This window comes from Lepidochelys kempii, chromosome 17, assembly GCF_965140265.1.
Source record: "Lepidochelys kempii isolate rLepKem1 chromosome 17, rLepKem1.hap2, whole genome shotgun sequence".
Classification (NCBI taxonomy): domain Eukaryota; kingdom Metazoa; phylum Chordata; order Testudines; family Cheloniidae; genus Lepidochelys; species Lepidochelys kempii.
The window spans coordinates 22,898,120-22,910,633 of record NC_133272.1 but is presented as its reverse complement, the minus strand read 5'-3'; the positions used below and the strand labels follow the sequence as shown (position 1 = coordinate 22,910,633).

General features: G+C 48.2%; 1 protein-coding gene across 1 annotated transcript in view; it reads right to left on the bottom strand.

Annotated features, from left to right (window-relative positions):
• Window positions 1–1,895: 1,895 nt before the first annotated feature.
• The window catches only part of LOC140899856 (myeloperoxidase-like), an 83,478-nt gene continuing 72,859 nt past the window's right edge, over window positions 1,896–12,514 (bottom strand). The window contains exons 11-14 of the mRNA XM_073316024.1: window positions 11,639–11,809; window positions 8,765–9,002; window positions 5,303–5,520; window positions 1,896–2,353 (exon numbers count right to left, since the gene is read on the bottom strand). Coding sequence (XP_073172125.1) covers window positions 5,313–5,520; window positions 8,765–9,002; window positions 11,639–11,809 — 617 coding nt within the window. The 3' untranslated portion in view covers window positions 1,896–2,353; window positions 5,303–5,312. The remainder of the gene's footprint in view (window positions 2,354–5,302; window positions 5,521–8,764; window positions 9,003–11,638; window positions 11,810–12,514) is intronic.

The window sequence follows — 12,514 nt, the reverse complement described above, 5'->3', positions numbered from 1 at the left end:
CACGGTGTGCCAGGAATCCAGTGATACCTGGATGGCATACTGTGTAGTATGGAAGGTACTTGAAGACGGGTTCTCAGTGACTAGGAACAAAGGCATGTTCTTCAGGAAAATGAATGCGAGTTCTTCGTGTTACCCGTGGAATCTGAAGGACATCACTATGATGCTTGTGGCCTGTGCACATCACCTACAGCAGAAAAGTCTCTCTTAATGCTCCAACCCCACAAACAGGTTTTTGTCTAACCTAGCAACCGGTAATCCTCTCTGGCCCATTGAATATCAAATCAGATGAGTTAGCACAGCAAATTCTGATTGTGCCTCCAGGGAAAAAGAAATTCTTGTCCTCGTCAACAATTATCAACGTCTGGTCGATAGAGATAACTGTGTGGCTATAATACACTTGGTCTCTGTAAGGCATTTCCAGTAGAACCACGTGACATTCTGAATAAAAACTAGCACCACTCAAAGTCTATATGGCATATATTCAGTGACTTAAAAGCTGGCTAACTGATAGATCCCAAAACATAGTTTTTAATAAAGAATCATTAATGAGTGCATGCATTTCTAGTTGGGTCCCACAGGGCTCAGTGCGAGGCCTGAAGGTATTAAATCTTTTATCAGTGATGTGGAAGAAAGTCTAAGGTCATTGCTGGTAAAGTTCTGCAATGACACAGCGATTGGTCAGGTGGTAAATAATGATGAAGACAAGTCACTGTTACAGAGCAAACTGGACTGCATTGGTAAACTAGGTGCATACAGCATAGAAACATAGAAATATACAGCTGGAAGGGACATGGAGAAGTCATCTAGTCCAGCCCCCTGTGCTGAGGCAGGACAAAATATATTTAGACCATCCCTGACAAGTGTCTGTCTAACCCGTTCTTAAAAAACCTCCAATGAAAGGGATTCAAAATCTCCCTTGGAAGCTTATTCCAGAACTTAATTATCCTTGTAGTTAGAACTTTTTTCTTAATATCTAACTTAAATTTCCATTACTGCAGATTAGGCCCATTAATTCTTGTCCTATCTTCAGTGGATATGGTGAACAATTGATCACCATTCTCTTTATAACACCCTTAAACATATTTGAAGATTGTTATCAGGTCCTGCTCTGTCTTTTCTCAAAAAAAAAAGCCATCTCCTGCTCCTCACTCATTCAGAAGGGGCCACCTCAGACAAGAAATTATCACATGTTCATACACACTGGAAGGAAAAAATCAGAAAACCTACATGGAGATCATGCAAGAACCCCAAAACAGCTATAAAAAAATTGGATGACAGCTATCCAACACAAAAATGAAAAGCATTAAAAGGAGTGAAAAACACCCCAAAATCAGAAAATAGAAAAAATAATTTTGAGTCAACTGAAACATTTTGGTCAATTCAGAACAACTTTTTAGAGGGTTACGGAGTTGTTGCTGTACCTGTGAGACATGTCAAGCCCGGAGATGGGTGGGTTCCTAAAAGGGAGGATCCCTGCTCAGTGCAGGGTGGCACTCTGAAGGAGCAGGACTGCAACTCAGAGCCCTTTGGCCCCTGGAAGCAGGGATTGCAGAACAGGGAAAAGGTTTGAGAGACTTGTCCCCCTAAGCTCTCTCAGAAAGGAGAAGTGCCAGGTCTTTTCTCTTTCTTTGGCTTCCCAAAGATCTCAGACTATGCTTTTTGTGGGCTGCAGAAACCTGCTGACTTTTGGTTGGCACAAAAGGGGGCTGACACCTTGAACAAAACAGCTGGGGGGCAGTGCCCTGGACTCTGAGACAGGAGTAGTGGCCCTTTCCCTGAGGGGGTGCTAGAGACGTATATCGTCTGCTAGATAGTGCTATTTGGTTAACAGTGTATTTGTTCCAATGTACTGACAATAATCAGAAATGGGAGGTGATGGTACCCAAATACACCTTTGCATAAATCAGGCTTTATTGAGATAATATCTTAAATGTGTACAACTTGCCCATTCACCATTCAGAGAAACCAGAAAGAGAATCAATCATCTGTATTATAAAGAAATTGAAGAATCACAAAAATAGGTGCCAGTAGGCAGCCTACAATCACTAACTTGTAAATCTGCACTCATGGGCTTCAATTCAATCTGGACTTCTTTAGCTAGTGTTATTAGCTAATCCTAGTTCTTTTAGCAATGGCCACTTGCAAGCTAATTACAGGCCTGGAAGTTTTTGCAAATGGAAGAAAATCGACACAAACACAGGCAAAATGGCAGCAGCTAGGCCATGCATTCCAGCCAGCAAAGTCAGTGGGGGGTTAGACTGAAAGGAGTGAAGAATCCTTGCCAGCAGCATCCTGAATCCAGCCCTCCAAGGAAATCTCAACTTCCATCATAAGGAGTCACTGGATGCTTGTTCTGTGGGGTGAAATGGGAAAGGTGTCAATAAAACAGAGAAGGCTCCTGGGTGGCTGGGATTGTCCTGGACATGAAATTTCCCCTGAAATATTGTGTATTCTGCCTCTGAGTGAAGCAGTTTTTGGTGTTGAACATTTAGCACCTGTAATTACCCAGGTTATCCCCTTTAGCCTTTTTAGAATATTGGCAGAATATTAGCTTTTTCCCCAGTCCTCTGGGACTTTCCCATTCTTTCTAATATTTGTTAAAAATTAAGATCAATGGCTCAGAATGCTTCTTGGGCAATTCTTTTGGAACTCTTGGATGCAAATTCTCTGGTCTTGCGGATTTAAAGAAATTTCTCTTTAACAGGTGTAGTTTCACATCTGCCTAGTTATTGTTGGAATAAAAAGTATATCACTGGCACTGTAAGACACGATTGCATCATCCAGCTTCTTTTCAATCTGATAGTAGGGGGCCCTTTAATCTACTGGACAAAGGAATTACAAGGTTACCCATGGACACCCAGGAGATGTCGGAACTGCTGGGAGCTTTACAGGTCAGAGACCCTGGAGACCCAGGAAATCCAGAGACCGCGCCACTGGAAGATACAGTAGGAAGCACCCCAGAGGAACTAGACATTGATCCAGTTGTAGGATTGGGCACTAACTTAGTGTGTTTTGGTCGGATCTCTGCTGAGCCAGTGGTGAGTACACTAGCTGCTGACAGGGCCCTGGGCTGGGACCTGGCGGAGTAAGGAGGGTTTGGGTCCCCCTACCCTGCCCACCACCTCCCTTTAGCGGTGGCCCATCCCCCTCTGACTGTTAGGCTGCATGGCCCTGCGAGAGAGGGCAACCCTGTTGACCCTGGCCATTAGGGCATACCACCCTGAGGCTAAGGGTGCTCAGGAGGACTTAGCCGTAGGGCTATAATGCCCTTTCCCTCACCCCAGAGGGGGACAGGGTGCACTTGCCCCGTGACAGTTTCTCACTGCCTTCCGAGCTCAGCACATGCATGAAGAGCAGCTGGCTGAAGCTGAACCAGGATGAGACTGATGTGACACATGTGGGAAAGGAAAAGCACTCCTCCTCTATCACAATCCCAGCCATCTGCCCTCAGACTGCCACTCTGGTCCACAGCCTGGGGTCCTCTTAGATTTATGTAGCAACAGCAACAAAGAAAAAACCTCCCTGCAGTCTGTGGCTGGCCCGATTGTGCCCGGTGTTAGAAAAGGCAGACCTGGCCACAGTGATCTGCGCACTGCAATACTTAAGCTGGGTATTGCAATTCCTTGTATCTACGAGGGAAGACCAAGCCCTGAGGAAAAACAGCTTGTCCAAAACACACCAACGTGGTCGCTCTGCAACACAGGACACTGGGAACACATCACCCCAGCATGTCGTTCTCTGCACTGGCTCCCCATTCAATTCAGAGCCCAGTTCCACGGGGTGCTGTCTGGATTTTTCAAGACCCTGCATGGCACTGGTCCTGGCTCCCTGAGAGATCGGTCACCCTGCTGCAGCCAGGGTTCCTCCGACACCTGAGTTCCGCTGGAACACTAGGGCTGGCAAGAAACAGCACTTCCAGTTTGGGGGAAAATGAGGTCTCTAATTTGTTTGGTTCCAATTCAAAACAAAATTGAGACCTTTCAAAATCCCCCACACCCAAATATGAGTACAAGCACCAGCCCACCCCAGGATATCCAATAGCCTGATTGTTAAGGCATTCTCATGTGGGATGAAAACACCCCAGGTTCACATTCCCGATTTGCAGTAGGCACTTGAATCTTGCACATCCCAAGTGCGTACTCTGACCACCAGGCAATAGAATCAGCCTCTCTGGAGCAATAAACATGTAATTTTTTCAATATAAAATGGAACAGCTCCAACAGGAGTCATTGAAAGAGAGTGACTCTATAGCCTAGTGGTTAGAGCACTTACTTGGGATGTGGAAGACCCAAGTCCTTGCTCCTGAGCAAGCTGTTGTGGGGTAGGGCTGGTTCTCTCCAGAAAGTCCATCCTGGACCTGAGAAACCTTCCAAATGACGTTAAAATCATTTCAATCCCCCTGAGGCCAGAAAGGGGGAGCACATTTTCAACTCGTGGGAGCTTGGTCGATACTATGGGGATGAACACTGTGTAAGTGCCTGAGTAGAACACTAGACACGATTTCAGAAATATCATCCCAGCAGTGAGGTCTAGGAGGCTGTGGAAGAGTGTACCAAGGGAAAGCGTGGAAAACCCACCTCTTGGGAGTCTGGCTATGACACTAGAGAAATACTACAGGGAACAATCCTGCACTGGCCGCAGGGACAGGGCCTGCATGGGGCCTAACAGATCCTTCCCATTTCTAGAGTGGATGAATCTCTCTTAAGAAGATAACTATGAGTACAGTCAGAATATGATCAGCTGTCAGAATATGATCCACAGCCAGGGATCTAGGGCTCCCAGTCCAACTCCCACTGGAGTAAATGGAAAGCCTCCCACTGTCTTCAGTGCAGCTGGATCCAGCCTACAGTCTGTGAGCAGGGTGGGTGAAGGCCGGGTCTTTGGTACCGGGGCCAGGCAGTGACAGAGCCTTAGGGACAAGAGAGTCAATGGGCTTGTGTTCACTAGAAAATCAGGGCATGACAGAACATGGCCCTGAACTAGTTGTGTTAACTAACGTGGTGTTAAAAGCGACTTTGCAGTGGGTGTATTCGCCAGTGCATTGGTTAACACAACTCCGCCAAGCAGTGCTAACATTCCCTCATGTTATAGTGAAGACAAGCAGGAGCCTCTGGGGCAGATAGGAAGATCAAGGTGGGGGATTGGGAGGAAGGATCTGTTTGAGGAAGGGTGGCTGGAAGAGTGAGTTTGTTTAGAGATTGGGGTTGATCTGGGAAGGAAAGGCCAGGGAGTGCTGGGGAGGGGAAGTCTCCACATGGGCCCGGTTGCGTGTGTTTCTCTGGGCACGGGGTCCATTCTGTACCTTCCACTCCCTAGTTACTGCGTTGTCTCCAAGGTGACAAGTCAAGACGGTCGATCATTCTGCAGTTCACAAAGTCCTCAGGATAGCGGTTGACCTTGAAGACGTCCCTGGGCACCTCTCTAATGTGAGTGTTATCACAGAGAACCCCTGGCAATGAACTGCTGCTCAGGGCACGGCGCTGCTGTGGAGTGAAAACCCCGGGATTCTCCCACCAGAACCTACAGAGAAGCAGAAAAACAGCAGTGTTACCGCCTGGGTTTATCCTTCTTGGGAATTGATTGAGTTCTGGGGGGTCACGATTCTGTTTTGTCTCCACAGATAGGAAAAGGAGCCTGCCTGTGAAAAGGAAGTACAAGGGATGGGGTGTGAAGTCTGGGACTCACTGGAGTCAGCAGCAAAACTCCCACCAGCTGCAGAGGGGCCACAATTTAAAAAAAGTGTATTTCTAATGTGAATAAATCTCCTATAGCCAAACAGCCTCCAGGATTTCCAGAGAAAGACTGTGAAGATTCTATACAGATAAGTTCTATTGAAAATGAAAAGAACTTTAGATTGCAAAGTCACGGGCTAAAAAGCTTCTGCAGGAATTACAGCTGTTCTCCGGCCTGTGCTGTGCAGGAGCTCAGATGATGATCACCATGGTCTCTTCTGGCCTTAACATCTATGGATCTATGCAAAGGTTAGGGAATCCCTGAATTAAGGTTGCCTGCGCAATCTTAACTCTGCCCTCTTGTGCGTATGGGCTGTGTTAGAGACCTTAATTGAATGTTCACATACTGTTTAGTCCACAAACAACCCCTGGCTCACTCAACGCACGGTGCTGTACGAATGAGGTAGCTGCCCAGTTCTTGGTTGTAACAGTGGGCTTGGGGGGCCAGTCAACCTAGTGGTTGGAGGACTTGACTCCCTGCTGGTGTGGTCGAGGTGCTTCAGGCTTTATGACAGGGTGGACAGGGGCATGCTGTGGAGTGGAGCACCTGGGTAAGAGGGTCTGCAATGGTTGAGAACCCTGGAATAAATTGGCTAGAATAGTGAGCTGGCTACCATGGCCACCTCTACTCCCTCCCATTCCACCAGATCCCAGCCCAGGGCCCCGTTTCAGTCAACCCCTGAGTAGAGGACCTCCCAACGGGGAGTCTACGTCCACTGCCCTGGGCTACTTCCTACTGCTGCCCCTTCAGTTTGGGGCTTGGCCCCTACAGACCAGGTTCCTGTGATGGCTTGTCACCAGTAATGGCCCCTCGTGGACCCTGGGCAGCATCCTGCTGCAGTCCCAGTTTCCTCCAGGTGGAGCAGCTATAAATTTGCCAGGGCCAGAACCCCCACAAGGTCTCTGTGCTTTGGTCACCCGGGTTCCTCTCAGGCCGGGTGCACCTAGGCCTCTTTCTCTGTTTCCTTTGGCCAGGAAGACGGTGCTGGGTTCCTGGTGACTGCCTCGGCTGGCAGGGCAGTGCTCCTTCCCTCGGGTAGGGAGGCAGCTAGCTCTTGCCTTTTCACCAAACTGAGCCAGGCTCCCTCCTTTTCTTTCCCCTCCAAGCCTGGCATTGGCTGCAGGTATAACAGGGCAGGGCTAGCTGGGCCCAAAGGCTCTCTTTAACCCTTTTCGGGCTGGTGGGCAGTTACTCTGCTTGACCACATTTGTATCTTTTTCCACTCATTGTGCACGCCATCCAAGCACTGCGCAGAAGACAGACTAGTGTATTCCAGGAACTCGCCCTGTTTCAGGGAGGCATTAGCTGATTTTACTGACAGGCCCAGCGGGCTCTTTGCTCCCGTTGGAGCTGGGGTCATGATCTGACCGGGCTGGTGAGCACCTGCAGGCAGTGCTACGGCTAGTGAAGGGCACAGTCCGGAGGGCTGGAGTGCTGCACTCTAGGAGATGCCTCTCCTCCTTGCTCTGTGAGGCTGGTGTATGGTGGAGCAGATCTCAGGGTTGCTGCTGCCTAAGCACTCCCCACGCTCCATGAGGAAGGGGGAATCCTTGCCATGCTGTTAGCGCGGCTCCTGCTACTGGAAAGGGGGCAGGCATGTGTAGGGGGTAAACTAGCTTGAACAGCACGATACTGGGGGCCTTTCTGGGACCCTGTCTCTCTGCAGTGCTGTACATGCTAGTATAAGGTCCATCTGAGGGGAGGGAGAAATGGGACACTTCCGCCCCAACTCTCAGGCAGGACGACAGTAATTTATCCCCCCACCATCAAGCCTGTGGCAGAAGGGGTGAGGGAGGGAGGGGAGGAAGCTGGCCCAGCTCAGGTCCCTCTGGTTTATCACTTGTTACTTTGCCAGACTTGAACCCTGCAGGCTGAGAATCACCAGACTTGGTCTCTGCCTCAAGCTGGATTTTTCTGCTGTGTTTCAGCAAAAATGGTTTGGCTCCCCTTGAGAACAAGGTGAGGGAAAGAGGTAGTTTTGCCCACATTAGCCAATTTTTCCTGCCATTTCCTTGAAGACCTCTAGTGCTCCCAAGGGTTTGTGGTATGGATGTGAAATTTAGCAGGAGGAACAAAGGCTTGGCTTGTGAGTTCTGAAGTTACTAGCCCTGCGCCCATCTGTAAAATGGGGCCCATAACACCTTCCTACCTCCCTGAGGTGCTGTGAAAATATATCGGTGATACTACGGTAAGTGCCAGGGAACTGCCCATGAAGAAATGACTAATTCTGTATTCACTGCAAGGTTTGAGTGATGTGAGGTGAACACGGCAGGGGCCACACGCTGAACAAGAGGGATATAAAGAAATATTGAACAGCTGCCTCATTCCTGGAGCACTGTCCATCCTGTGTACTGACTGACATTGTTTTTCCCAGAACCCCGTCAACATGCAATCATGTAATTAAAAAGATGGTCAAAATGCATACGCACAAGGGTGCCAAATTAAGATTGCAGGCAGCCTTATTTCTGAGTGCTTCTGAGTGCTCAACTTTGCAAACTACACAATTTTCTTTTAATGTAGTGTTTCTGAATGTCATCAATTATGGGAGAATGGTGCTGACATTGTTGTTAAAAGGAAAACTCTGCTGCAACAATAACCGTCAAATTAAACCTGCATTTGTAAGAAATGTTTTTAAAGTGGCAATACACAAAACAGAAATCAAAATTGACATAGTGTTTGCATTTTTCATGTTGGTTTGAAGCAGGCTGGATTCATAAACACAGGATCACGATCCCAGAAATTATCACCTTTAAAGGAGATTTAAGGGGGTGTTTCACCTTTCTTCAGAGCCTTCTAAAGACCATCCATGCACCAGTGATTGGAGCTGCCTGGCCATGTAGGGGTTAAGCAACTGCCCTTCCCACAGGGGCACCCCTTTAATAACTGTGAATGAAACTCCGGTATTGAGCTGTGGAGCTTGGAACACCAAGCAAGCTCATCGGCGAGGGAATGGAACAGCACAGGACACCGACTGCCGTTTGTTCTTTTGTAAATAAAATGGAAGTGGAGATTCACTTTCCAGTCAGCCTACCTGTCCCCATCTCGCAATTTCCTGAACTGAGATCCAATGATGCAAGCCAGGAGAGGTCCCACTCTGCCATTGGGAACAAACGGCTCTGCCATAGCCCCAATCCAGATGTCAATATTGTCTGGTGTCCCGTACAGGTCCATGAACTTCTTGGCTAGCTTACGATTTCTCAGCACTTCAGAGAGTTCAGCTAAGTTGCGAGGCTGTGAAAGCCCACAGAATTGCCTCCAGGCGTTATACCCTGCAGAACCAGAGCAGAGCAGTCAGTACTGCCATCTGTGCCAGCATCACCCCATCTGTAGTCCGTTCCCCATGGGCAGCCCGCTTTGCCTTTGCCCACTAGTAACATTTGCCTTGTCCAGGATTTTAAAACGCATTTCAGCTGATGTTGGTGTGTCATCTAGGATCAGACACTGAATTAACAAAGTACTGTCTTCACAAATGGGAGTGGGAGTTAAAGCTGACTTAGAAAGTTCAGTGTCCTACTCATCTTGCATCTCAACTACTGCAGCAGTCTCTTCTCTGGCCTTGACAAATGCAATCTTGCTCCGCTCATAACGATCCAGAATACTTCTGCAAGGATAATTTTCCTAGCCAATTGCTTTAACCACGTCATTCCTCTCTTTAGATCCCTCCACTGTCTCCCTCTTCTCTAATGCATCGAACACAAGCTGCTTGTATTCACTTTCAAGGCCATTTACGCCTATCATCAAGGCCTCACCCTGCCTATCATCTCTCATGCACCATCTAGGTGTCAGTTCCTACCTGACTGGCCAATGGCAGCCCCCATTGCCAACTTGTTAAATTTTCAAGCAAGCACCTTTGAGCTTTCTCTCATGCTGTCCCTTGCACATGGGAGGAGCTCCCTGTCAACATTCTCAAAGCAACCTCATTATCCTCCTTCAAACTCTCCTGTGTGTGATGCCTACAAAAGCTTGCCAACAGTTAGGCTGCTGCTGTTTTGAGACCCACTGCCTGGCGGGCTGATCAATATTGTCTCGCTGTTTCCTTGTGCTTCCCTGGAGGTATGTCTGTAGCCATCTATTGTCTCATCTTATACTTAGATTCTTCTTCTGTCTTTTTGTTCTGTGTTTGTACAGGGCCTAGCACAGTGAGATCCTGCTCCAGTACTTGGGCTCCTAGGTTCTATGGTAAAACAAATAACAATAATAATCCAAGGTTCAGAATCTGCCAAAGGACATTGTTTTGGTTTTGAAAGTTTGAGCAATTTCTACCAAAAAATGAAGTCCAGATACTATTCCTGCTGGGAAAAATATAGTCACCGCTGTTTTCATGGACTCCAAGGTCAGAAGGGACCCCCGATCATCTAGTCTGACCTCTTGTAGATCACAGGCCAGAAACTTCCCCACAAGGAATTTCTTTTGAACGAGTGTATCGTTTAAAAAATCCATCCAACCTGGATTTAAAAGTTGCCAATGATGGAGAATACACCACAACCCTTGGTCAAATTGCTCCAGTGGTTGATTCCCATCACTTAAAATTTTTTGCCTTATTTCAAATCCAAATTTGTCTAGCTTCAGTTTCCAGACACTGGGTCTTGTTGTACCTCTGTCTGCCCATTTAAAGAGCCAATTATCAAATTTCTGTTCCCCATGTGGTACTTACAGACTGATCAAGTCAACCATTAACCTTTCAGCATCAAGCTAAACAGATTGAGCTCCTTGCCTCTCTCACTATAAGGCATGTTTTTCAACCCTTCAATCATTCTTATGGCTCTTTTCTGAACTTTCTCCAGGTTCTTCTTGGATTGCGGGCACCAGCACGGCACACAGTATTCCAGCAGCAGTCGCACCAGTGCCAGATTCAGAGGTAAAATAACCTCTCTGTTGCTACTCAAGATTTCCCTGCTTATTTATCCTAGGATCTCATTGTCTCTTTTGGCCATGGCATTGCACAGGGATTTCACCTTCAGCTGATTGTCCACCATGACCCACAAATCTTTGTCAGAGTTTGAGGCAGTTACAACAGAAACTCTCCTGGACATCTTCTCCATGTTGGGTGCTGAGACTCTGACCTCTCCTACCCCTTTTACCATGAGTCCTCTTGGTGGGGCTGCCCCCTGTCCCTCTCGGGGTGTTCCCAGGGCTCTGCCCTTGCTTCATCTCCCTTCGCTCCCTGGACAGCCTCACAGGACTCAGCTCTCATCTGCACACTGATGGCTCACACAGCTCTCTCCATGCCTCGCCTGTCTCCTGCTGTCCAATCCCGCCTCTCAGTCTGGCTCTCTGACATCTCTCTTCGGGTGTCCTGCATCATCTTACCCGGGACACGGCCAAACCCAAACACCTTCCCTTCCCTCCCAAATCTTCCCTCTTCTGCATCACCATCGATAGCCCCAGTCCCGTCACTCGGGTCTGCATCGCAGGTGCTATTTCTGACTCTGCCCTCTCCCTTGCTGCCCATCCAGGTCATTTCCAAACCCTGCTGCTTCCTCCTCAGCATCTCCAAGATCCCTTCTTTTCTTTTCATTCCACACCAGATCTCTTGTCCAGGTCCTGACTGCTGCACCAGCCTCCCTCTGGCCACCCGGACACTCCCTTTCCCTCTGGCCCATCCAGAATCCAGCAATAGAGCACCTTCCCTCTCCATCCATGATCACATCCCTCCCCTGCCTCTCATCAGTTCTGACATTAGATTTAAGCCTCTGTCCACCTTCTCCAAGTCTCTGCACAGTTCTGCCCCTCCCTCGTTATCTTTCTTTTTCAATGTTGTATTACCCCCCTTCTCCTCTACTCCGCCTTCTCCTCTGTCCTTCCTGGGTTGTCTGGAAAAGCCTAGCACATTGTGGAAGCAACTGCAAACAATGCAGAAAGAACATTATTACTACCTATGGGATGCAGTCTTATGCTTACTTACCTGGAAGACCATGATCTCTTCCCCGTTGCAGGTTTAAGGCTGCTAGATCCAGTCCAATTATTTCTACCTGTTCAAAAAGCCGCTCCTGGAGCTCCTCAACCACCATTTGATTCTGTTTCATTAGTTTTGCATGGTCAACCAGCAGACCACGGAGAAGCGGGTCAATGCCACCTGCAATGAAGGTCAAGTCCAGAAAGAAACAGAACAGTCTGTAATACATTCCACCTTGTAGGCTACATTTTGTGCAACAGAAGGTTAGCCCCAGTGCTCACTTTGCTCTTCAGGGGTCACCTGAGATCCTTCCTGCTCTGATGGTTGGGAAGGTTCTTCCTAGCACCATGTTCCCCCTAAGGAACCAGAGTAGTTTTTAAGAATGTCTGCAGATGCAGAGGCCTGTTGGCTGACAACAACATGAGCTGCTCAAAGGAAGCCAAGCAGTTTTAGTAAACAAACTGCATAGGAAGAACCGGGAAGGCTTCTCCTTCAGGAAAAGTGGATCTTTGTGTTTCTACCTCACAGCAATAAAACAGGAGCTGGAAAAGGCCTCGAAGGTAGAGCTGGCTGGGCAATGTGTGTTTTGTTCCTGGGAAAAATTTCATTGAAAAGTATAACAGAGGCTTGGGTGGCTGGGTTGCCTAGTGGTTAGATCTCCTGGCTCTCAGCCCCCTACTGAGCTCCACCTTTAAGGCTGGGGGTGGATAGGAGGACCCAGGCCCTCCCTCTCCACCATCTCCCAGCCCAGAGCCCTGTGTATATCAACCCCCAAATAGGGGGTTGGTGTCCCTCCCAACAGGTAGTCCAAACCACTGCCCTGAGTTACTTCCTACCAGTGGGTTCAGCTTGGGGCATGGCCCCTCTAGTCCAATCTTCCAAGCA